Source organism: Ammodytes marinus, assembly GCF_949987685.1.
Source record: "Ammodytes marinus genome assembly, chromosome: 10".
In the NCBI taxonomy this organism is placed as follows: Eukaryota; Metazoa; Chordata; class Actinopteri; order Uranoscopiformes; family Ammodytidae; genus Ammodytes; species Ammodytes marinus.
The window spans coordinates 14,802,341-14,829,452 of NC_137214.1; the positions used below are offsets into that span (position 1 = coordinate 14,802,341).

General features: G+C 41.7%; 2 protein-coding genes across 2 annotated transcripts; both read left to right on the forward strand.

Annotated features, from left to right (window-relative positions):
• Positions 1-1,834: 1,834 nt before the first annotated feature.
• inppl1b (inositol polyphosphate phosphatase-like 1b) lies at positions 1,835-19,089 on the forward strand. Its single transcript, XM_080035009.1, has 27 exons — positions 1,835-3,417; positions 5,230-5,293; positions 7,443-7,581; positions 7,780-7,900; positions 8,372-8,512; positions 8,710-8,797; positions 8,950-9,027; positions 9,128-9,265; positions 9,386-9,500; positions 9,603-9,703; positions 10,113-10,215; positions 10,339-10,535; positions 11,042-11,159; positions 11,348-11,444; positions 11,565-11,703; positions 11,874-11,973; positions 12,163-12,251; positions 13,063-13,144; positions 13,622-13,711; positions 13,811-13,924; positions 14,011-14,099; positions 14,188-14,275; positions 14,796-14,948; positions 15,520-15,592; positions 16,213-17,008; positions 17,096-17,211; positions 18,319-19,089. Exons 1-27 carry the CDS (start codon positions 3,281-3,283, stop codon positions 18,410-18,412), a joined length of 3,660 nt encoding a protein of 1,219 aa, XP_079891135.1. The 5' UTR covers positions 1,835-3,280; the 3' UTR covers positions 18,413-19,089.
• A 3,539-nt stretch (positions 19,090-22,628) lies between these two features.
• LOC307256942 (P2Y purinoceptor 4) lies at positions 22,629-25,537 on the forward strand (the record flags this gene model as incomplete). Its single annotated transcript, XM_080036058.1, has 2 exons — positions 22,629-22,750; positions 24,372-25,537. The coding sequence occupies exon 2, from the start codon at positions 24,422-24,424 to the stop codon at positions 25,535-25,537; it is 1,116 nt and encodes a 371-aa protein (XP_079892184.1). The 5' UTR covers positions 22,629-22,750; positions 24,372-24,421.
• Between the last annotated feature and the right edge of the window lie 1,575 nt (positions 25,538-27,112).

Sequence of the window (27,112 nt, forward strand, 5' to 3'; positions counted from 1 at the left end):
TTAAAGTACCAAAGAAATTCTAAATAACAGATGTGTCACTTGAATACCAAAAAGTAATCCTTGTTCCAACTCTTTTATTTCAAATAGGTAAACTAAATGCCCCTATTTTCTGTAATCTATTATTGACATTAACCGTCATTCTAAAACAGGCTCTTTGCGCTTCACTGGGCAAACAAAACAGCACCTGGGTTGTAGTAGACTAAGGGAAATGGCACTGCCTGAAAGCCTAACAACCCATGGAGTACAACTGATGTGTTGCGTTGATGAATGAACTAGCACACAGTCAATACTAAAGAAACAATTACTGTGTATTCATAAACATAGGAGGACTTGGAGGGTAACGCCAGGTTAAAGAGCAACTGTAGCCATTTATAAACTATGGGAAGTGAATGAATGAAAGGTAAAACCTTTTATACCTCCCTTTCATATTCTTTCAATCTAATGAGTTTACAAGTCACAGGATCTGTTAGATTACATGATTTATATGGAGTTGTTTTTACCACTTAATTCTATCCAGGGTAAAGACATTGAAGACACCTAGGGGTTACTTACTGTTTTCTTAATGCGAAATTGTCTGTCTTGGGTTTTCTATTTTCTAGTCGACAGTCACATAAACCCCTTAAAGTTAATCTCTTGCCATTTTTGGAAACACCTAATATAATAAGACAACTTTGTCCCTCAGAGGATGATGCTTGACAATACCAGGGTATTACAGAACCAGGGTATTACCACTTCTTAAAATACGTCTTCAGTGTATTTCTAAATGAAGGCTGTGCTGCAGTGTTTGGAACTAACTCTAGATGCTAAGCAAATCAGTGCTGCCCTATAACCTTTAATGAAGATTTGCTGTTGTACAGTGAGCTGTTAGCTTTCTGTTGATTATCTTCTGAAACCGTGTGACCATTAGCCAAGAGTAGGTTAGCAGCTGATGCTGTAACTTTAAAGGGCTTTATCTATAGCTGTTATGATCACATGGTCATCTACAACTAGAGCACTTATTGACTACACATTTCTTTTGTATGGCATGGTTTACTAGGGGTCTGTGTTGTTCTTTTTAAACATTAAGGGCATTTCTGTTTAATTTTTGGTTTGGTTTCCTAAAATGTGTCTATGGGTGGATTTGGTTCTGAGATAAATCTGGGTGTCGTCAGCATAGCAATGGAAGTCCAGGATGAAGTGACGGAGTAACCGACCAAAGGGAGGATGTAGATAAGTAAGAGCAGGGGGCAGAGTACTGAACCTTATAGAACAACTTGTGTGACAGTGGCTGAGTGCAATACCTTCGATACTGAGGTATCACTGTGATATACTTCCCTGCTAAACATTAACTGCTTAACATCAGGATGTTTTACTTGTCATTGCGATTATGTTGGCAAGTTCAGGTTAGCATTTACAGTAGCTCAAAGCACTGCTGTACAGCCGCAATTGCACGATGCGGAATGTTTCAAATTTGCACTGTAAGAGTTTTTAGAGATATTAGGAAGAACTGATTACAGATTGAGGGTTAAATTGATATGTCGTCAGATTGGGATGGTCTATTTGTTTTATGGGGGCTGCGGTTGATGTTCTGCACATTTTTTTTTTTGCTGAGTTGTGAGACGCGGAACAGCAAATATGGGACCACAGCTTCCCAGAGTTATATGCTCCGGCTAATGGAGAAGGAGGGAAGTAGGAGGGCCAAATAATAGGCGATGTTCTAGGAGGGCAAAAATAAGAAAGTTAAGGATGATCATAACCATATGGAGTCTGCCTTTACTGCTGAGGGGGAAGGTGTAAGCTGAATAGGAAGGGAAGTTTAGGGAGTGCGACAACAAGAGAAAGGTTGGGACGGACGAAAGGCAGGGTGAACGAGAGTAAATATGCCTGTCTGAGGATGATGCGTCTGAAGATAAAGATGATAAAAAACGAGGAAAAATCTGAGGATAATACATTCATGCAGCTCACCCTCCCAAGTGTGGTGAGCGGTGTTTTTGGGAGTTGACGAAAGAGACAGGGCAGGGGCTGAGCAAGGAAGAAGAAAAAAAGAGGACAGAGAGCGAGAAAGAGAAAGAGAGATAGAGAGAAAGGAAGCAGTCTGCTGTTTCACACATTGGTGGTGAAGTTGAGCCCCTCACAAGAATTCTCCTGGCTATGTCCGCCATCTGGAATGCCGAGTCACTTCCTCTGTCTGCCCCTGCTCTCCTAACGGGGCTGTGCTCTGCCTCTCTATACTCCCTCCCTCTGCGCTGACAGCACTCTGAAGAAACCGCTGGAGACCACACCAGTGAGGACGGGACTCTACTGACAAGACACACGCCGGCGCACACACAGTCATCCAGCATGAAAGTGAGACCCCGGGAGTAGCCCACGTCCAACCAGACACACTCTAAATGGAATCTGGGCCTGGAAGAAGCAAAGACAACTGCAGTCATCAGCTGAACTTTTTGGAGGCTGTTCCTTTTCCCTTATATGGCAACAGAGCTGGGAAATCATTTGAATTAGTCTGGTTTCTGTTGCATGCCTGTCTGGTTTTAGTGCTGACTGAGTTCCATCTGGTATGTTTCTATCTCTGTCGCTGTTTGCCTGTGTGAGTGTGTGGGCGCCTTGTGTGCGGCTCCATTTGTTTGTTTTGCCATTCTTGGTTCTTCTTTTCCTGTTGTTTGCATGTGGGGTTTTTGTTTTGGGACAAGAGGAGGGCTTGTGTTTGTGGTTAACTAGAGGCTCCGTCATTGCCTCAGGGTTGGCTCCTTCATTCACACTGGGAAGCACCTCTCGCTATTTTTCCTCTACCTCTTTCCCTCTCCCACCCCTGGTGCTGCTGTGATGGCCTGTGTTTGTAAGAGCAACACTACCACCTGGGTGCAACAACTCGCGACCAAAAACTGAAAAGGGAATCTCTCCACGCGAGGGAATGATCACAAAAGTGGACTGGAGCTTCTGTTGTTAGAGGGCACTAACCTCACAATCAGCTGAAGGTTTCTCCTTTCTTCCTGTAATGCAACAGGATGTGTGACCCCCAAGGAACCAACAGGGACACCGGAAGTTCATGCTGATATAGACAAGGTGTTTGGTGGTCTGATTGACACTTTGATCATGAAGAAAAGGATCATGGGAAAGCTCTAAACGCTCTAAACTACAGCTGTCAACAGCCTCTGGCGCTTACAACTTGGAATGACATACTGCCAGCGTGATACCATCTGAGCAAGTGACAGTAAACGTGTGTGTGTTAAATTTGTGCTATGTCAAGTTCATCAACTCATGCGGATTACTTTTATGAATATAAATCGCAACATTGACTGCCATGGCTACGGCAGCATGGTATCATCGTGACATCAGCCGTGTGCACGCAGAGGACTTGCTGGCACGGGCAGGGAGGGATGGCAGCTACCTAGTGAGAGACAGTGAGTCTGTGCCAGGAGCCTATGCTTTGTGCCTGCTGTGAGTATACACATAAACCCGCACACACACATTCACCTACTGAGAGGATAGCCAGTTCACCATGCCTATCACAATTCAAAATAATTAGGTATTTAAGCTATTATGATAGATTAGGTGGTACGGCTCTTGGCAGTATTTCTGTGTAGATCACAACTTAAAAGACATCATAAAAGTAATGGCAAATCATTTATTTGTGTAATATTATATGGTTCACCTCTTAAAATATTTAATGAATTATTTACTCAGATTGTCTTGAAGTAATAAATGATGTCCTATGTGTGAGGAAATAAAAAAGCATACTTTAAAGGTGAAGACACTGTTTTGGAGAAAGCTTGTTTTCAAATTCCCTTTCTGTCAAAATGAATATCCCCTTACAATCAGCTACTTGTCCGTATTGTGTGGGCACTGAATAAAATTACAGTTTTAATACACAGCCTAGGGCCTAGGCTCTGTAAACGGGCATGTTGCTAGCATGTTGGGGCGACTGTGGCTCAGGTGGTAGAGTGAATTGGTCAATGATCAAAGGGTTGACGGTTCGATTGTGACACTTGTGTCATCGTTGTTGTGTCCTTGGGCTAGACACTTCACCCACCCGGCCTCGTTTAAATGTGTATGACTGGTGTATTTTTGAGGTGGTGGTCGGAGGGGCCGTAGGCGCTGAATGGCAGCCACGCTTCCGTCAGTCTGCCCCAGGGCAGCTGTGGCTACTATCGTAGTTTACCACCACCGGTATGACTGTGTGAATGAATGGAACCTGGAACCCTAAAGCGCTTTGAGAAAAGCGCTTTAGGGTTTTATTACAGTGGGTCTTTGTTTACATACCCCGGCCTTGTATACATGCCAGTTTACAGAGCCTAGGCTGTGAATGAACACCAGATTGTTTCTCAGCATGCAGTTCACACAGTACAGAGAGGTAGCGAATTGTGAGGAGATATTCAATGATTTTGACAAAAAGTGATTATGACCAAAAGTCTTCTCCAGAATCGCTGACTCCACCTTTAAGTAGTCAATAGCTCATTACCTAATCTTGTGAACGTTTTAGATATTGGCATTTAGGTTTGGAAACTATTCATTAGCTCAACAATTCTGCATGATGTCTGTCAATTGATTTAGCAGCTTTAATCCCCTTGTCATATCCATCACTTTCAACGTGATCCACCAGCAGGCAGCAGTAAATGGCCCAAAGCACTGTCTGTTGTGGGCCAGCCTCGCTCCAGACTAGTCTGACTGTCATGTCCGTACACAGTCCATCTCAGCCAGTCAAACCCTGGCCCTGGACTCCCTGTTTCCCCTTTCTTACCCCTCTTTCTTCCCTGGGGCCCCCTGAAAGAGGGCGGGAGCACCAGCGACCGCACTACGCTGACTGCTCATCAGCCTGAGCCAGATACATTCCTGAAAGCTGAGCCCAGCCACTCGCAGTGCTCCCTCTTTCCCTTCGTTCTTTACTCAATATGTCATTCCCTCTTTTAGTTCCTTAAATGTGGAATTGGACTATCATGGTCCACCCATTTTTTCATTGGATATACAGTAGCTGACTGACTAACAATGCCATTCATCATTATGTGCTGCTAACTCCTCTGCAGTTAATGATGGGGATGATGATCATGAAGTGTCTCTCACACATTGTATAACTGAAAAAGCCATGTAATTAGTTTCCTAAAAAGAACTGGCGCCTTGTTAGGAAAGTATATATTCAACAATGTCTGGACATTCGGTTCTTATTTAAACAATACATTTTTATGAATGTGTTGGAATGTTTGCTCTGAATCATGTTGTAGCAATCTGAAACACATCAATAATTTCCTCCCAAAGGTTTCAAAGGCATGTTCACACCTATCGTATTCTACCTGATGCAGACGGCCTGCTGGCAGTACAGGTGAGTGTTCATCGCCATCGCCACACAACACTTTAGCTCTGTGTGATGTTGAAGACTACAGGAAAAAGCAAACACAATTTTTCTGAAACCTTAGCACAAATTGTACACACACAGAGAAACATGAGCCGGTCAGATGGATATATAGAGGGATCAAACAATGGTTTGTTATTGCCTGTGAGGAGAACAGGAACATGTTTGTGTTTCCTCTCTGTACAGGCTCTCTAGCAAATGCAGTAGCCTTGTTGTTGAATGGCATCTCTGCCATGTGGCCGAATACTTGCAGCATAAGCTCAGCAGCACAGAGGAGAAATTGTTTTTTTTATGTCTCAGAGATTCCTACTCTACCCACACAGTAGGTCATTGACCAGTGGGTGTGCTGATTTGTTATGTGTATGTTTGGGGGTGTTTGTATTACACATAATGGGTCTGTTGAATGTGGCAGAGTTTAAGCCCATGTTTGTACGGTCTGTTTTTGATTCTGCACAGGGGGCCATTTAGTCAGCAAAATACCTAATTATTAGGTGATAAAAATAAACACCCCCCCCCCCACCCACAAACACACACAAATAACATTTTCAGGACCGAAAATCGCAAATCAGCTGTGGCTTTTAAACTATGTCTGCATATTAAAGTCCAATAACAAGTTTAATAATGCTTGCCTTGCAGTGGCTTTCAAGCTCTTGACTTTGAAAAAGCCTCTGCTTTTAAATGAAGACCTTAAACTCTGTTGCTATTTGAGTTGTTTTTCCACTGCCATCAGAATAAACCTCCAGTACGTATTTTCCCTCACTGGATTTTGTCCAGTAATTTACAAGTCCCATGCTTGCCTTTTTGTTTTTCCAAGATGGCCATTGAGATATTTTTGGACCTATTTTGTCTCTCACTGTCTCTCATTCCTTTTCATTTTCTTTTAAATGCTTTTCAAGAGGGCCTTGTGGTACAAAAATACTATTTGAAGAGTTCCTGGCAACAGTAAGGTAGCTCGAGCCAAAAAAAAAAAAGTTTTTTCCTTCCACCGCAAAATGAAAACAAAGGCTTCTAGAAAGAGGGCACGGGAAAATGGCTTGCTCTGTATTGTGTTCTAATTTGTACCATGGTGATTTTGTGCATGCGACCGGTGGCGTTGTGAGTATGCATGTGTAGCACCTGTGCACGACAGCATGTGGTTCTATTTATTCTGCCTCTACTAGCTTTGAGTGCTCCTAAAGTGTAGCTGTGTAGTTTTTTATGGACAGTTTTAGAGTAGCCTCACTTGCACTTGTGGCTTCAACATGTGAACATATGCATGTCAAATCTTCCTTGGCATGTTTTTTTTGCGGGCCCTTTTTAGACTGACTGTGAATGTTGAACCCCAGTGAAACATGACAGCTAACTGCTGCTATAGCCAGGAAGTAGCTGTCAAAGATGTCACCTTTCCTGTGTGGTGTAGGGCAGAGCTTTCTTAATCCCCCCCTGGGACACTCCTTATCACAGAAAGTCATCTGCATGCGCTTTTTTCTGTCATGCAAATAAATACTTATTTTTTGTTCTACCAAGCAAGATTTTGGAAGTGGGGGGTTGTGTGGAAACATCCACTGACAACCACACATAAAGTATTCAAGATACAATTTGTTTTTTCACTTTGTGTTCTCTTTAATGCACATGATACAAGATTTAGACATTAAGTTATAGCATGATATGTCTCCCCAGGTTATGTTGAAAGACCTTATATAAAAGAGGTGTTTTATAATTTATGTTTCCTAAGAGTTTCAGAAAGGACAAAGTAGTGAAGTTGCATAAAATAGAACATTGTAAGGCATTGACACTGAAGACCACTTGTTTCAACACACATATAACCTCATAGCTCTTGTGTGTGACATTTGTATTTTTACGCTTTGTATTACACTGGAGCAAGCTTGGGAAAAGAAAGAGAAGAGCTTAATAGATCTGCTACTATTATTTTGTTATTAGTGCATTGCATGCTTGTATAGCAAGTTTTTATCACCTGCGGTGCGTTTGTTTTCAGCCACTGTGAACTTTCCAGTTTATGTTTACAACAATGACAGACTTTTAGCACGCATACATGTTCATGTGACTTCTCATACACTATACATATTCAGAGGCTTCTATCGTGTGTGTGTGTGTGTGTGTGTGTGTGTGTGTCTCACAGACAACACAGGGGGTGCAGGTGAACTGTTTCCGGACACTAGAGGACCTGGTGTTGGGGTACCAGCATCCCCACAAGGGCCTGGTCACTCCTCTGCTCTATGCTGTTCCACGTGTTACAGACACTGGGGATGAGAGCTCAGGTGGGTCCTGCTATCATAACGACTCACCCAACAGTTAAGTACATGTACAGATATTATACACTATAATGTGCATTTGAGCATTATGAGATATTACATGCCTACAGAAAAATGTTAGTCCCGACTCCCCAGGGCTTTTTATTCTTTGCCATACTTTGCTTATTATTAATGTTTGGTTTATGTTTTTTTGCGTGTGCACAGATGATGAGAAGCTGCCTCCAGTTCCAGCCACTGTCAACACAGTGCCTCTCACAGGACAACCAGTAAAACCTGCCCCTCATTCCCTATTCCTGGATAAGTTGCAGGACCTGAACACATCTAGGTATCTTTCTTATTAAATGCAAAAACATTTCTTAAGTGCCAAAAGTCTCATTTTCAAAGATGTTCCTTGCATAGTGCCTATCTATGCTGCATGTAAAGCTTCACATATCTCTGTTCTATTTAAGATCTGTTTATTACATTATTACAGTATCAGATAGCTTTTTACATCTGAGTGTGTTTTGTGGTGTCACATTAACTTAGCGGTCTGTTATGTTCACCAATAATAAACTTTTTCTCATTTAAAGTCTGCATCTGTTGGTAATCAAGCATATGGAAGGCAACATACACTCTACCTTTGATTTCTTTTTGGCCCATTAATAAACAGTGCTGGTGCTTTTATGCTGAACAATTGCTCTTGGTCTGGTGTATCTCTACAATCTCTCAAAGAACGTTGAATCAACTTAAGCAAAAGTAATGTCCATGGAGCAGAAAGTTGATCAAATATTACAGTCTGCATTATGCCTGTTTACAGTACTGCGGGTGAGGTGATTGGTCTACTCAATGACTACCTCTTCAGCGACCTGCCTCTCGACATTGAGAATGTGCATAAAGGGGCAACAACTCTATGCCACCTCAAGCGTACTCTGGGTACTGCCTGCCAAGGACTAAACAGGTTAGCATGTTTTTTATTTTATTTTTTAATTATGAACTGAAAGTGTAAACTAGGAGCAATTTGCAAAACACGGACTGTTATGATGCATGGCATGGCATATTTGTATTGATTACTAAATATATTCAGTAGACGTTCTGCATGAAAATAAATAGATGTGTGGTCATTAATCATAAGTGTTAAATTGATCTGATCTACAGTGAGATTGATCTGACTCTCTCAAGTCTGGAAACCCTGGCCAAGGTCTTCGACCATCCTAGCTGCACTTTAACACACACCAAGGCACAGGTACAATAAAAACCATGCAGTATGCTTTGGGAAGAACAGTTGATCAATATAATTTTTAAACTGCTAGTTTCCTGTAGGAGGATAAAGGATCATTTTTATACATCTCACCTAATTAACACGATGCACCTAATTTCTCGTATTTTTGGAACAAGGGCCCAGAGATGGACATAGACAGCCTGTTGTGTAAGATTTCAGCGTTGGTCAGTCTTCTTTCTTCACTGGAGAAAAGGGTATGTTTATGTTGAGTAGAGCTGCTACTGAAGAGTTGAAAAAATAGGAAAGGACAAACCTAGTTAAAGTGTAAACTCTGCAAATTCTCTGCTCATACAGGTATTAAAAGCATTACAAGATGCGGTGACCAATCACAACCTGGCAGTGCAGCCTAACCCAACCCCTCCAGAACCAGCACCCACCAATGTAACACCTGTCAAGAAACATGCCAGACAGCTGCCAGTTCACTCCTTTCAGGTAAATCATGTTGAAAAGGGCGCTTTATCTTACAACCAACAACATTCTTTTAAATAGCCTATTTTACTTTGTTGCATTTAAACTTGATCATTTTTTTATTTGTTTTATTTGTGTGTCCAGGTGAAGATGGTGAGGTACGGCAGACAAACTGTCTCTGTGGATGTGGACTCAGGGGTGCTGCTCTTTGACAGAAAGGCTGCTTCATTTGGTATAGAGAGGGTCTCACATGAAAGAAGTAAGAACATATTAACTTTTTTGTTTGTTTGTGCCTATAATGTTTCACATGCTTGCAAATAAATGGCATAATGGTCTGCTGGTGTGTTTCTTGTGCGTCAAGTCCTTCAGATTGTCAAGTTCCAGAGCAGTCCAGCAAAGGTACGCATGGTGGTCGACAGCCACCACAACACACCACGGGAGATGACGTTTGAGAGTGTGCGGGTAAGGGCAGATAATAGGTTTGTATTTATTGACTGGAATCCATTGTTACTTAATATTAATTACCCGTTTGGCGACACCTGAAGTTGTTCAATGCCCTCCATGATCCATTACCTCACGTGTATGTCTACTATTTTGTTATCCTAATTTGTAAGAAGATTCTGTATACAACATTATCCTCCGGGACAGATCACTCCTCTACTGCTCATCCTGAGTTTTATTTTTATTTCCAATTTAATGTAAAAAAAAATCTTAATCAAGGGTTTAAAGAGAGAGGGTGCCCAATTCTGTTTGGATATTATAAAGCCTCCTGAGAAAAATAGTAATTTGTTATATTTGGCGATATTAACACATGTAACTTAACTTGTTTCTTTGAAGGATATTCACTGAGTGACTCTCATCTCTTTTTAAGAAACGGGATGCGTTCTGTCAACTCCTCCAGCTGATGAAAACCAGGCATTCCCAGCTAATTGAACCGGACATGATCTCTGTGTTTGTGGGCACTTGGAATATGGGTAACCACCATACACATGATTCCAGTTTTGAGTACTGTCAAGAATCAGAAGACTTAGTTATGTGCTGAATTAGATGGAGAAGGTTTTTTATGAATATTCATTGTGTTGTTTTTGTGTAAACAGGCAGTTCCCCTCCTCCTCGCAGCCTCCAGTCGTGGGTGACCTGCTGTGGTTTGGGACACGCCCCTGATGAGTCGACCGCCTTATTCCCTCACGACATCTATGCCTTGGGGACTCAGGAAAACCCTCAGGGCGAGAGAGAATGGACCGAACATATCAAAGCAACTCTACGCAGCTATACTAACATCGACTTCAAACAAGTAATTCTCCTTTTTATTTATTTTTTTAAACTTCAATTGGTGATTCTTTTTGTCTAAATAGCGTGCATTATCCATAAACACCATAGAAGAAAGACATTTTAATGTCATGTGAATCGTTTTTGCATTTGCCTAAAATAGCTAGAGGGGAACCCCGACGATTTAACACATCAAAGTCTGTTGACAAGTCTTGGGCAGTACCACAGCATATGTGAAAAGGCTGTATAAAGCCTTCTGTGGCTGAAGGGACATTTATAGCTGATTTTGAGTTTATTTTTATTTTTTTCTTCTCAGCGTGAGTCCCACAGTTTTATAGGAGTGCTAAGCTCAATTTCCATAGTACCTTTGTAATCAAGCTAGTTGAGCAAAGGTTTACTGACAGGACACAATGTACATTTTATCTTAAAAGTGGCTGGGTTGGTGCCTGACTTTAAATCTGAACTTGAGTGATCTTTGACTGGTTGGGGACCGTTTTGTCACCTATTGTAATGTGAAACATTGTCCTGTAGGTGGCAGTACTGTCCCTCTGGAACATGAGGCTGGCTGTGTTTGTGAAGCCAGAGCATGAGAGTCGCATCAGCCATGTGAGCACAGCCAGTGTGAGGACCGGCTTGGGGAACACGTTGGGTAGGCTGCCCTGCATGATCGCACCATCACCATCACCAACACACACAAAGCACAATTATAACACAGTAAAATATACAATATCAAGGCTGACTTGCAGAAATGTCATTGCAGGAAAACATTTATATCATTTTTTTAAATTATTATCATTAACCCTGGAGGTTTGAGATTGAGCATTTGTGTTGTTTCAGGGAGCAAGGGGGCTGTTGGGGTCTCCCTCCTCTTCAATGGAACATCCTTTGGGTTTGTCAACTGCCACCTGACCTCTGGAAGTGAGAAAGTCCTCAGGTACATTAAGATTATATGTGTGTATTCATACCGTATGTTTAATGCCAAGTGTGTGTGTGTGCTGCAGTCCTACCTGCTCTTGTATGTATAATTGTCATCTGTACTTTACATCATTTTCAGGAGGAACCAGAATTTTGTGGACATCCTCCGACTGCTCTCTCTGGGCGACAAACAGCTCGGTGCCTTTGACATCAGCCTGCGCTTCAGCCATCTCTTCTGGTGTGGAGACCTCAACTACAGACTAGACTTGGATGTACAGGTCAGAGCAATAGTTATTATTTCATTCTTCGTTCACTGCTTTACTTTTTAACAAAGTGTTCCCATTTTGCACCAATGTGAACTGGATTGATAGTACTTGTGACTTATTTGATCTTGATCAAATCCCGGACACTGATGCTTTTGCTTCATTGTGGCCCTCAATGATTCCAGGACATCCTGAAACATGTATCTAAGAGAGAGTTTGAGGAACTCATGTGTGCAGACCAACTCACCCGAGAAAAACAAAAGAGAAAGGCATTTCTCAACTTCAGTGAGTTTCCGTTTTGCTCATGGCCTTTTTTTCTGTATTGAAAGCTATGCATACTATATCAGGCAGTTATTGCATAAGTAATTTATTGCTATTTTACTATTACAAAATAACTCAGTACCATTTCATTATGTTTGGGCTCAACCTTTGCTTACCTCCCGCTGTATTCTTCCCCCATTTATCCTGGTTAAGAGGAAGAGAAGATTGCATTTCCACCCACCTATCGGTATGAACGGGGCTCTAGGGACTGCTACCTTTGGCAGAAATACAAGACTTCAGGAGTGAGTCATTTCTTGTTACACACACAGCACTGCCGAATTTTAGCCGTGCGCATCACCCTGTTTTTCTTTCAGGCGCGTGAAAAGAGGATGCATGCCCACAGTTTAAACACATTCTGCCCCTCTGACATAGCTGCAGAAAAATGTTAGGAGGAAAGGAGGAACAATTGGATGGTTGCCATGAAACCTTGGTACAGACATTCATGGTTCCCAAACAATGTATCTTAAGGACTTTGGTGAGCTAAGTACTTCCTCACAGAGCCAGCAGCACGGCTTTAGACTCTTACTCCCATTTATATCTGATAACAGAGGAAAATCAATTGCTCCACAGGTTGCTCAAGTGTGTTCCTAGATGTAATAACTTGTTTTGGGGCCACACAGTGTTGTATTAATTGCTGTGTTTATATTCTTCACATACCTAAGGGCACCTGTTCATTTTATTTTGTGCTTTAGTCATTTTTCTAAATTAAATTGTATAGCCCAGTCTTGTCATACTATCGCCCTGTAAGTTTACTGTTTATGTTATGTATAATTCTAAGTCTGTAAAAAAATGCTGTACCAGCAAATCACAAAGACAAATGAAAGATTTGAGAAGCATTCTTAGTATGCTGTTTAAGATCATTTTATTTGTAAGCTTATCCTATTTAAAGTGTCAGTGGGCATAGTTGACATTCACAGCAGCTGCCATGGTCGCTAGAAATAGAAGGTTAATAACCCTCAGGCTAAGAGAGAAATGTCTGACACAACAGGAATGAAGGCAGCAACAAACAATATGTTGTTGATATAATATGCTCATATCTAAATCTTTCTGTAGGTGCGAGTCAATGTTCCATCATGGTGTGATAGGATTCTTTGGAAGTCCTACCCAGAGACGCACATCATCTGCACTGCATATGGTGAGATCAAATGATTTAAAAAATGTATATACAGTATAAAAAATAAAAATGGTATAAATGTATTGAAATATTTAAGAGCTATCATGTTGACATTGCTAAAGGTTTAATTCTCAAATAAGATCTTTTTTATTTTATTTGACATTTTAATTTGTACCACTATGAAATGAGAGCTACCAATCAAAGCAAATAACATTAATCCCCTACATCCTGGTCTGTGGTCCATAAAGTAACTGAGTCATTTCCTTTTGTTCAACCCAAGCATCTGTTCCTGACTCACCTCAGCAAACTATCAAAACATAGCAAATACTGGGTACTAGCAAAACCAATTTTTATGGTCTTCTTTATCCCTCTTTTGTCACATCTTTGTGAAATGTCACTGAAAGCTCCTCTGCCTTACAGTATATATTATTGAATACATACTAGCTGTTTTATTGCAATTGAATAATCAAGTAATATGATGGATTTTCCTCTTACCAGGTTGCACAGATGACATCTTCACAAGTGATCACTCCCCTGTTTTTGCCACGTTCCAAGTGGGAGTTACATCACAGCTCAGCTCCAAAACAGGTGCTGTCATTGTTGTGGCCTTTTTGGACAGAAACTGATGGCACATGGCTCAGTCCCTTCAATAAGTGAACAGCATTGTAATGCATTTGTCTTGCACAGATCAAAATTCAAGCATGGAGAAGGCCTGGATAGAGCTTGAAGGCATCGAGGCAATTGTGAAGACGGCAAGCAAGGCAAAGTTCTTCATTGAATTTCACTCGTCTTGTCTTGACGGTATGGTGATTGCATTAAATATACATTTTGTATGAAGCAGAATGCAGCACAGGGAGCAGAAAATGAATTCATGTCTATTTTTGCAGAGACACGGCGCTCAAGTGAGAATGACTCGCAGAGCTGTGATGTTCCCAGGTTTCTCAAACTGGGCTGGTCCTTCAAACAACTGCCCAAGGTTAGAGGCGAGCCATTTGAAAGTAGTTTGAAAGCATTTTTTTTTCAAGTCAAACTATTAATAACTCATTTGTTTATGTCTCCTGTAGCTTCTTCCAATCATGTCTGACATGGAGTACCTTCAGGATCAGCACCTGCTGTTGTCTGTCAAGTCATGCGATGGGTTTGAGTCATATGGTGGGTCGTAGGAATAATGATTATTTTCTAATTAACTACTCCATTCATAATGTCCCCCTAGATTGTTTACCTCGCCAATAAGTGCCCTTAAAGTGTTTCGAAACTCTTACCTCAAGTGCTCTTTACTTATCCAGAACGTGTCATTAGGTTTTGAAATGGTTTGCTGCTTTCAGCTTAAGCTTGAGCTCCAAATATTTGTATTAGAAAACTTTGATTTTCACTGCCACATATACTACTTCTACCAAATTATACAAAAGGAGGAACATGTTGACTAAAATCACTAAATGTAGATTACTGTATCCTGAGGCACTGGATTGAGTGTTTTAATCATACATGTTCTTCTCAGTGCTCCAAATCAAATGTGATTGACCTCCAGTGTTGCTGAACTACAGTTAGTATGTCCAAACCTAAGGAAAACTATCTGAATTGAAAAGTTGGCTCTTTTGTTTGCGCACTTCGGTTGTGCTTCAGTGTTGAATGTTTCATTGATCTAATGAATGGAAATCTTAATCTAATGTAGGTGAATGCTGTGTGGCTCTGCGCTCACTCGCTGGTGCCTCAGAGCAGTTTGAGACCTTTCTGAGTCACAGAGGCGAAGAGATGGGCTCCATTAGAGGACGGGTCAGGATCCATGTGCCCAAGGACAGACGAGGAACGCGGGAGAAGGTCTATGGTGGGTCGGCCTGAACTGATCCTTGCCCCTACCCTTTGCCTTGCTTGCACTATCACTTCCCCACTTAACTTTCATCTCCACTCGCTGTGCATTCTTTGACTCTTCTGTGAGTCTCACATTGCTTCCTCTATTTGGTTCCTCAATGGTCCCTGGGCTTGGCTTTACACTTGCTGGTATCTATCGACCTGCTTCCTCTTTTGGCCCCCGATTGACCCTGACCCTGACCAGATGCATCCTGAGACACTAAAACAGAACAGATGAGTATTACTGTCAGCAGGTCAGGAACTACAACGACTCATAAACACCACTACGCTATGTGATTGCAAACTGACATTGCCTTCGTCCTACACATGCACATGCACACGCAGAGTCGCAGACACACACACACACAGACACGCACACACACACACACACACACACACACACACACACACACACACACACACACACACACACACACACACACACACACACATACACACACACACACACACACACACCACACGGACATTGAATGTGTCTTGCTCATCACAAAATTCGTTGTTAATTTCTTGTCATTTGACCTTTTCAGAGTGGTTCCATTTCGAGAAAGATCCTGGGAGGGGACACGTGTCTCCTGCATCTACACGTGTTCAAATAAACAGGTGAGGTCCTCTTTTCATGCGTCATACCAACAGTGTAAACTTTGAATATCAAATCAATTATCAGCAATTACACATACAAGTAACTAACCTATTTTCAAGGAGCAATGCTGTCTTTTTGAAGAGTATACATCTTTTAGAGCTAGTGTGCACATTTTCCCAGCTATGTTTAACAAAAACTATTTAAATGGTAAATTCATTATCCACTGCTTACTTTAATTTTGAAAAAAATATCTGAAATTGGTTCACATATTATGTTGGCAATGAGCAGAAGAATTGTGATACAGCCGATATTATCTGAATTATGTTGAAGAACTATAAACAATATTTAAACAATAAGATCAGCCATTTCAAACTTACATGTAACAGTCACTGGAATTTTTTGGCAAAAAACATGGATACAATTTTACAGCACTGCAATGCATGTGGTTTATCTTCTCCTTGGTACCTGTAGCCGAATGCATACACCAACCAATAGCTTTTGGTGTGAACACCTGCAATGTTAAAGGTAAATGCCACAGAAGACATTACGAACTCTTTACGAAGTGAGAGAGAATTGAGGACATACTCAATTGTAGCTCAGTTGGGCCAAATTCTAGACTTACTGTATATGTTGTTTGCAGGTCCTCCGCAGCTCCTCCAAAACCAACTTCGAGCAGCTACACCAATCCTGCCTACGTCATCTTTGAAGGTGTGTCGGTGGCACGCAAGGTGGAGGAGGCCCCCCCGCCACGAAGGGACCCTCAGGTGATCTGGTCTGGCAATGAGGCCCTGCAGCTGCCGACAATCTCACAAGGACGTCACGGCTTTGACAGAGGACCCTGTCGCAGATCAGACTTCACAGAGATTGAAATCCCAGCCGTACTGCCCCAGTACACTCCAACCGGCGATGCTCCTACACCCCAAACCAACTCCTATCAGCTTTTCCCGGACAAAAACCCATCTCCCATACCTCCGCCCTCGGGTACCACCCTGTCACAGTACCAGGAACAGACTTCACAGCCCAGAGACAAAAAACAAGGTCAAAATATTGCTCCAGACTCCATACTGCCCGAGAAGAACATGAGGAACTTGTATATGAACCATTCAGCAATTATCAGGGAAAAGGCTAGACGGGATAAACACCAGCATCTCCCAGAAAGGACTGATCCTATCCGGGCAGCCAATGTGCCGCCAGCTTTCCCCTACATCCCATCTCGCATAGAATACTGTCAGACCTCTGTTCCCTGGATGGCCGATCTGCAGCCACCTGGACCTCCAGGGGACAACTCTCTTACTGCTCTGCAGATTGCCAAATCTCTCAGCGAAGTTGACTTCTTCCCTACAGAGCAGAGGGGCCTATCTATACCTAACCAGAGGCCAAGTTATAGAAATGGCCCGTCCATGCTTGGAGATAGAGGCTACAGCTGGGAGAAAGAGGTAGAGACACTGCTCTCTGAGATGGTTTCTAAAATAAGTGGCTCTCTGTCCTCTTTAAACAATTCTGTCTGCTTTATCTCTATTCAGGCGTTGGTCCTCCAAGGTGCACCAGAGACGGTGCGAGAGCTTCTCAGTGCTCTCGGTCTTCAGAAATACACGCTGGGACTCAGCCTCAATGGCTGGGATGATCTGGATTACTTCAGGTAAAATCCTTTAGCAGCCATGTTGCTTCTAGGAAATCAATAGAACACCTTAAAGCTATAGTGCGTAACTTCTGTCGCCTCAATGAGGAATTCTGATTTATTATCACATCACTGTCGCTGCATCAACATTATGTCAGCATTCCGTGATCGTAGGTCACTTTCTTTTTTTGGAATTTGTTCCTTCCGCTGTATGTTGTCGACATTGTTGTTTTTTCTAAGCAATATCAACAACTGAAACATTGCGTGAGCTGTTCTTGGGGTTTTCAGCCATGCCTTCATCTGTTGCTGCCGTCCTCTTTGTCCCCAAAGCGGAACGCTGCTGTTGGCCTTTCTCTGTCATGACGTGAAATGCATCACTTCCTGTGCACCTGAGCTTTTTCACCTCTTGCGCGCCAATGTCGCTGGACGACAACAGTTTGTAAACATTGTCATACTGAAAAATACAGAGAGAGTTTTGTGGAGCTGATAGGCTTATTAACTTTGCGTCAACTTATTAGGCAATTGCTTGAATGTTATGGACATTCATTTATAATGAAAAGTTACGCACTATAGCCTTAATGTAAGCTCTGTTATAACTGTTGTAACAGGAAGCTGACAGCACCAAAACCCAAAGTTATTTTTTAACCATTGACCTGCATCTCTTTCAACACAACACTTGGTTTTTCCTTTATACTGTATAGAGGTCATCACACAGCCACAAAATATAACATCACAATGAACCAGTACAGAACATATAGCACACAGGGTATGAGAACTGGAAACATTGATTGGTAAGCCACATCTACTTTTTGAGTTCTTGCGGTTCTGAGTTTGTACCTTCATGGTTGAATGCACTTATTGGAAGTCGCTTTGGATAAAAGCGTCATCAAAAGGAAATGAAATGTAATGTTAAGTTGCAGTAATTACTTGTAGGCCTGATCAAATTACTAGTGTGAATGTGTCAGATCGTCAATTGTCAGTTGACTAGCAGTTAAGAACTTCACATGTGCACCACGCTACACTGGATCCATTCATGGTGTGCCGATTTAAAGATGTACTTAAAAAGATTTACCAGACGAAGTAAACATTATTGTGTATATTTTTAGTTACATTTGTCTGTTTCCACAGTGGTATCACTGAGGATGATCTACGCGCGGCAGGAGTGACAAACCCTTCACACCGACGCAGGATCCTGGAGAACCTGCCCAGGAACTGGAACTGACATAGACAGTTGAAAAACATTGATGGTACAAAACCTCTTAGCCTGCTTAATTACAACTGGAATATGTGTTAAATACCCAATTCTGAGAGGAGGACACTGATTGGATAATAATCACATTAGCTGGACTTTTACCGCAGCCCTGCCAACTTGATCAATACTGTAACAATAGTTTTCAGTGTCAACACAGCAAAGGGAACATAATGCAGGAGGTACACATTGTACGGTGTGATTTATTCATCTATCCATCTCGACAGCTGAAAGAGGTGGGCGATGGAAATGTTACCGACACCTATACAAATGTTGATCAAGGAATTAAGGTGTCATTCGTTTTGTTTTAAATTAATTTTAATTGACTATAAAAATATAGTCCTTCAATTTCCAGTGTTCTTTCAAGACTAGTGTTTACCATTCACCTTCATCCATTCTACTGTGTTCTTTCCATTACGCTGCTATTATTGAGCCTGGATCTGAGCTTGTAAAAGCCTTCTGTTAAACCTATGGAGCATAACATCCGTAGCTGTACATATCTACCGGAATATTGTCCGTCAAGAGCATATAGAAGGGCCTGCCATATCTCATTTTGTTTACTGTTTCATACTGTTGCTATCATGCCACTTAATCAGTACCTATGTCCACTGTGCAAGTTTTATGCGACCTATGTAAAGTAAAGTGCCTAAAGCAAATTTGACTGTCACCATGGATACACAAGTGTTATTTCATGCTGTGGAGCAGTGGTGAAAACAACAAGTAATCCCTTCCATTTCAGTGCTCAAATCACATCATTACACTACACTGCTTGTACATTGTTAATGTCACCTACTCCTGAGGTGCAGCCTGCTTAATGCATGGGGCAGATTTGTGACACAGGCAACATAAGTCCTAAGACTAAAGCCACAACCATATATATTGTTCAAAAAAAGGATTTCATGGTGTGATTCGCTATCACAATACTCACAGCCACCAACCATCAAGTTATCAAGTTACATATTGTGTATGAATTGCTCTTAAGTCGTGTCTATTTTTATTTTATTGTTTTACTCTACTGAGGTTTTACTTGAAAAGTGAAAAGAGCATATTTCCTTAGTCTGGGTGACTGACCAATAATCAATTGCCTATGATTACATCCATGTCATTTGTAAATAGAGGATGACTGTGTCCACATGCAACCATGGGAGAGACGTATTTGTAGGCTCAGTTTAATAATAGACCACAGCCAAAAGAGATGAGTCAACTGTGAATCTGATCCTAAAACTGCTCTTCACAGTGTGTGAGTCTCAGGGTTTTGGGCTTGCAGCGTTTCAGATAGAGGTAGTTACTTATTAAGGCATGACCAAACACATCCCTCATGTTGTCTGGGAGCAGGTAAAGCAGGTCAATGACCAACAGAGTCACTGCTATACTGACCGTGATGATGTCATCATTATAGGAATTCTTTGACAACATGCGAGTCAAAGGAAAGGGGTATTGAATGTTTTACTTTTTAAAAGTCATGTTTATTCAATAGGGGATTAGATTGACATGTTGGTCTGGGATTATGCTGCAGTCTGTTTTGGTGATCAGTGAAATGATCATTGAGACTTGGAAAATGTGTGCATGTGTAATCCCCTCCTGACATGTTTAAGTGTGTCTTTATGTTTAACCTTGTCAAAGTTACAGTCATATGAAAAAGTTTGGGAACCCCTCTCAGCAGGCAACATTGCACTGATTTGTTGAACCATGTACAGATACACAATCTGCAGCCAGATGTTCTTGCAGGTCTTTGGAGGTGATCTTTGGGTTGTGTGCAACCATTCTCACAATCCGCCGCATATGCCGCTCTTGTACTTTTCTTGGTCTGCTAGACCTGGGTTTAACTGCAACTGTGCCTGTGTCCTTCCATTCCCTGACAATGTTCCTTACAGTAGAAATTGACAATTGAAACCTTTGGGAAAGCTTCTTGTAGCCTTCCCCTAAACCATGACAATGAATAATCTTTGTTTTTAAGATATTTTGGAAGCAGTTTTGATGGTCCCATTCTGTCTCACTTCAGCAGAGAGTCCAAGAGAAGTGCAACTTGCATTTAGGCACCTAAAATACATTTTCTCATGATTAAACAGACATTTCTATGAGGTTCAAGGCTTAACAACATAATCCAACCAACTTTGTGTTTAAAGTCATCAGTTTTACATGCTGTTACAGGCATTAAAATCAACAAAACCACAAGGGTACCCATATTTTTGCACAGCCAGTTTTTCACATTTTATTTTATTTCACACAACCAAATACTGCTTTTCAAAAAATCTTTGTTTGGAAAACATCCCAGTAGTTAGCTGTTCCTGGTAAATTAAAGACATACCACTTTTATCTTTTTTTTGTGAAAGCAGAGTCAATTATAATGCCGGCTGAGAGGGGTTCCCAAACTTTTTCATATGACTGTACATATGGGATCACGATTAGCAAAATCACGCTACACATTACAGTACAGGTTTGCGAGGGGCAATTTATGCACACATCATAGAGCACAATGAAGATCAGAAAAAGGGAAAAACTCAGTTATTTATACAAAAATACTAATCGTAGCTTTGTTTATATGTTGACATGTTTTCCATCTGTGCTGTTCTTCGAACAAGCATCTGATGAGGCCTGGGGCCCACTCACATTCCACACTCCTGAACCACAGAAACACACACGCACGCACGCATGCACGCACACACACACACACACACACACACACACACACACACACACACACACACACACACACACACACACACACACACACACATTGCTAATATATCTTTAAAGGGGGTGGACTTTCCATTTGTGAAGGACTGTTTTTACTGAAACAAATTACAGAATTGAAATAACTCTAGATGATAGTTATCAGTCTTAAAGATATATCCTAACTCCCCTTTAAAGGTTGGAATATACCATTTAAGTATATTGATTAACTCTGCTTGACTTTTGTTGTTGGTTTAAAGCAGGACTGGCAGTTGTGGAGTTACAGACTAGAACCAGAAAACTGAAGTTATAACAAGGATGATGGATCATGTGATCATGTTCGTGACTGTGGTCGAAATCAAGCTTTAGTTTTTGTGGTAACTTATTAAGTGAACTCATCTGACCTCAGTTTATCATCTATTTCCGACAACAGAATTGCTCATCCCACCTGCTTTTATTTCTTTATGATTCAACTTTTATCATTCAACACCTTATCACATGAATCTAAAAGAAGAGATGACAAAGGATTACTGAGGAGACGTACCAATTGGTCCCTTCTGCTCCAGAGAGCAAATTTTGCGTTTTATAACAGCTATCAAACTACTGTACAACCAACCTGGTACAGTACAGCTGTGCAAATATTAACTTCAACAGTTGTTTTAGTATAGACTGCCATTTAGTGTTGCCATGGGAATGAGTGACATTTTATGTGTCCTAAGACACATACAACCAATGGTGAAGGAAGTATTCACATCTTTTACTTTGCAATATATCACAATGGATTTCTGCATTTAAAATTATACTCCAGTCAAGATGTTTTTTTTAAAGGTACACTTTGCAGGGTATTCTGTGTAGACTGTGTAGATAAACACACCACCACACATTTTGAGGCAGAACTGATCATTGAGAGGGATTATTTTTGTGTGACCCTATAATTTATTTTTTCACTAAAATGTTGCATAGTGTACCTTTTTAAATACAAAGTATAGACTCACGCTGTAATAATCTCTCTCAAAGATCATTTAGGACTATGCCCCACTACAACGTTGGTGTGTTTATCCTAACAAGAAATAATAACAATAGGGATAATATTATACAGTCTACTATTTCAATTTTACTCATGAAGGATATTAAAAAAGGTATTATGATCTTTTCTAGACGTGCTGTAGGCTACTTAGGAAATCGAATGTCTGAAGTCAAACCGATGATAAATGAAAGATCATGAAACTAGCCTATGGATTAATGCGCGTGTAAACACGAGCTGTAGTTCCAGTTTCACCCTGGATTGAAAGCGATTAACACTTTTTGATTTGACACTTGATACTGTTTTTGGGCGGCACGTTTTTGTCCATTCAGCATTGTGAGTGACTTCCCTTTTCAGCCCCGATGGTCCATTCTCTCTCTCTCTCCATGTAGGCTGTCCTGCGCACAGTGTCGACTGTATGCAGCGCTGCCATGGACTCCCACTCGATTTCCACCGAATGCTAAACTTTTAGTGCGTTATCTCATGCCGGACGACGGAGCAGGGAGAGGAGCAAACAGCCACTGGAAACTGGTGAAATAAGACGACTTACAACCTACTTGTCTGTGTTGGTTCCTTGGTTCAGGACCAACATTTCTTTTGGGGTCCCTGTTGGGGTGAGTGGCAGCGGCAGTGGTACGAGGAGAATTCCGATCTTATGTGCTGACTGAGATTTACGTTTTTATAACGCGTGTAGAACCTCATACGGAGAGCAGATGTGGTTAAATAGCTATTTTTCCATCTAAAAACTTTTAAACTATTAACCAACAGAGTTGTGAAGTAGGCAACAACTGCCTTTACTCAAGTAGCCTACTCTTCACTACACTTGTAATACAAGTAGCCTACAACTTTTTACTCATACCTACATAGGCCTACGGCATTTAAATTTCCCCACCTTGACCACCTATCAAATTAAATGCTTCGGAGAGGCATATTTAATATTTATCTAATAATAAATATGTGGCCTATTCACATAACACTCTGGAAGGGTGAATACTTTTTTAATAAAAATGTCTACTTTTTAATAGGCTACTTTATGTATTATATTTTTTCTAATGATACGAAGTAAGAAGTAAAAGAAGTAAGGACATCATGTAACATGCAGGTCTTTTTACACTGCTGAGGCATTACTCTGGAGTAAAGGACCTGTATGCGTCTTCCATCACTGTTAGACACAGACTACAAACAAAATGTTATTGCTCAATTAATTCCTCTTAGGCTGGCCCTTAATCTGCCAATTAATGATTAAAGCTATAGTGCATAACTTTTTTATATATAAATGAGTGTCGGTAACAGTCAAGGCCATTGCCAAATGAGTTGACACAAAGTTGATTTAGCCTGTCAGCTTCACAAAACTCTCAAATTCCTGGAGCCGAAGGGGACATCGTCTATTGTTCAAAAACAGTCCAAAACACAACAATATTGTTGCTTGATAAAACATTGTTGCAGATTAATTCAACTACTCAGTCGTCTAGCGTTTGCAGTTTCAATATATTCATGTTGTGTGTGCAGTAGTTTTCTGGGCTTCTTCCATCAAAAGGCGAAGTTTGATTGATACAATGTATCCACTGAGACAAGGCCAGGTGGGTTGTACAGGATCTTTTATTGAAACAGCATTTTTTTCACGCGTTGCATCAGTCTGGACTGGCCAATGTCTAGTTTACAATTGTTCTAAGAAATCTTATTGAGCATTTGATTACGAAATCTGCATTAAAACCCCACCAATAAAAACCCAACCTTTCTCTGTGTCTTTTTAAAGTCCAATCGTTAGGACCTATCCCCTTCTCCTGAATGGTCAGGTTTCATTTCGCAAAGAAGTCAATTCTAATTGGCTGGAAAACAGCTTACATTACCTCATACTATCTAGTTATATTAGTATAAAAATGGGTACATTACTCAAACTCCAGGCGTCTCTAAATCTGGTCACCCCTTGGTCAATCTATATAATCCAGTTAAGGTTTCCTGTCCCTATAGCTCTGCCTTCTTATAGCTAACACACACACACACACACACACACACACACACAAACACACACACACACACACACACACACACACACACACACACACACACACACACACACACACAGATCTGACATGTTTTAATAACATCCTGCTGTAAATAGCATTAAATCTTAATACGCATCCTTCCTGCTTAGACCATGGCTCAAAATGTGTTATGTGGCCAGATACCTCATGTATTTTTTAGATAATGTTAAAGTATATTTTTCTTTTGAAGGTCTGGTCATCTGCTGAGTGCTACTACTACCCCAAGAAGACCCCATCATTATGGCGACAGTCATCGGCAGCTCTGGCATGCACAACCAGTCCACTGTGTTCACCTCGGTCTTCAACTCCAGCTGCCGCTTTGAAGAGGAGTTCAAATACATCCTGCTCCCAGTGTCCTACAGTCTGGTGTTTGTGGTTGGCTTTGTGCTCAACGCTGCCGCTCTGTGGATGTTCCTGAAGCTGCGGCCGTGGAACCCGAGCACGGTCTTCATGTTCCACCTGGCCCTGTCTGACTTCCTGTACGTGCTCTCCCTGCCCACACTCATCTACTACTACGCCAACCGCAGCCACTGGCCCTTTGGCGTGGCTGCCTGCAAGATCGTGCGCTTCCTCTTCTACGCCAACCTCTACTGCAGCATCCTCCTTCTCACCTGCATCAGTGTGCACCGCTACCTGGGCATCTGCCACCCCATCAAGGCTCTGACCCGGGTCAAGCCCCGCCATGCCCACCTGGTGTGTGGCATGGTGTGGGCCATGGTGAGCGTCTGCCTGGTGCCTAACCTCATCTTCGTCACCACCTCCAGGAGGGACAATGACACGCTGTGCCACGACACCACCAGCCAGGATTCCTTTGAGGAGTACGTGGACTACAGCTCGGTGGTCATGGTGCTCCTGTTTGGCATTCCTTTCCTGGTCATTGTGGTGTGCTACTGCCTGATGGCGCGGGCCCTGTGTCGGCCCAGACGAGGCCTGTCTGCCAGCCAGGGGGGCGGGGCCTCACGCCAGAAGTCCATCAAGCTCATCGTGGTGGTGCTGGTGGTGTTCGCCGTGAGCTTTGTGCCGTTTCACATCACGCGGACCCTCTACTACATGTCCCGCGTCTATCAGCTCAACTGTGACTTCCTCAACATCGTCAACTTCACCTACAAGATCACCAGGCCTCTGGCCAGCGTCAACAGCTGCATCGACCCCATCCTATACTTTCTGGCCGGGGATCACTACCGCTCCAAAATGTTGTCTGTTCTGACCGGAAATAGACGGACAATAAGTGGCCATACGACAGACCAGCAGGCACAAACACCAGAGCGGGCACGGACACAGAGGGGCAATAACAATGGCATCGCTCTGGTCTTTAAAAACTCTGCCCTTACAGCCAGCGGAGACATTGAGAGATAGTGAGAGAAAATCTTAAAGAGGACCTATGATACTTTTCGACTTTTATGACCTATAAACGTTGTTATAATGATTTATAGTCATGTTTAACCATACTAGAGTATCAAATAATTACGTACATGCATTTCGACGTATTCCCTGCTGACCGTCTGGGGTGGCTATGCAGAGCACTAAAAACAATGGCAGCCGGTCGAGCCGAACTTGTTCAAATTTCTGGGTTTTCTCTGTCACGCTCGGGTCGTTTCTGTCATGTTTCCATGTATGGTAATGCTGCCGCTCAGGCAAGCTCCGGCTGCATGCCCCCACCTTCCTGGAAATTTCCCGCTGCTGGAAGGAAGGTAACCAATCACAACGGAGTGGGGTTTGTAGCAGGGGGGGGAGGGGCGGAGAAGCTCAAAGCAGTGTGTAGAGAGAGACTGCTTTGCTCGCTAGGGTAAGAGGAAGACTGTCCCGAAAATCTACATAGTTTTTTGTGATGTGATTCGTGTCAGGTTGCTCTATAGCAGTTTTTAACAAGAAATTAAGACCAGAAAAGTAGTATAATAGGATCTCTTTAAAGTATTAAATGTGTTTTAAAGATTTCTGCTCTCGGATAAACTAACATATCTAATGCCACCCTGCACTAGTTTTATTTTCCTTTTTTATTTATTTTTTAAGTTTGAAAGAGAATCCGTTTACTGTATGTAACATTTTACTTGCACTCTATACTTACACTTCAAATCTCTACAATTCCTGCGTTTAACTGGAACGAAGACCGTGTTGCCCGTATTGCCTTTCTTGAGCTTACTGTAAAATGAATCAAGTGGGCTTCTTAAGAAAAAGGGATTATTACAGAAAACTGTTGCTGTTCCTCTTTGTGGAGAAGATTGCGCCTTTGAAGAAGAAAGGTTTTACTTTCAAATTGAGTGGGACAAAAAAAACTTGGGTAAAAGACTTTGATACCGGTGGCCACAGGTGCATAGAAATAAATCACAGATGTTTCGATGATTGAGCTGGTGTCATGTAAGGTAATGGACATTTTTGGAGACTCACTGTTCTAAATATTAAAGTTCATATCAGGCCAAAGATGAGATATTGTCTGGCTGTTGCCTGACAAATTAAACAGCTATGAGGCAATCTTCCTGTTTCATCAACAATGTCTGAGTGTTAGCGTCGGGCAGTGCGGCCCCTCATCCCAGCTGTTTTTGTCCTCCCAACTTTCCAAGCTGTGTTATGCTAAACTATAGAGCAAAGCAGAGAGGCTGACCTGGACCAGACATATCTTTTTCTGACAGCCCACACCTCATTAGAGGGAGTAAGGGATTTTCCTTTTTACCCTTTTACCTTTGGGAGTGCTACATGGACTTTGAAAGACCTTTATTTGACCTATCTATAATCTCGACAGCATTAGGTTGTGAACGCAAGCGTTTGAAAGTTTCTTAATTCTACAGAGCGTTTGTCCCTCCACCCATGTTTATTTTTATAATGATGATGTACTAACCTATCCTGGAGCAGAGCAACAGCCCTGTGTCACATTATGTTCTCGCAATATTAACTTTGAGCACTATCTTTATAGATGTTTTTTGTAAACATAGTTTT

Coding starts and splice junctions, on each gene's coding strand:
- inppl1b (XM_080035009.1), top strand. CDS start 3,281: ATGGCTACGGCAGCATGGTATCATCGTGACATCAGCCGTGTGCACGCA. Junction 5,294..7,442: donor ACGGCCTGCTGGCAGTACAG/GTGAGTGTTCAT, acceptor TGTGTCTCACAG/ACAACACAGGGGGTGCAGGT. Junction 17,212..18,318: donor GATGATCTGGATTACTTCAG/GTAAAATCCTTT, acceptor CTGTTTCCACAG/TGGTATCACTGAGGATGATC.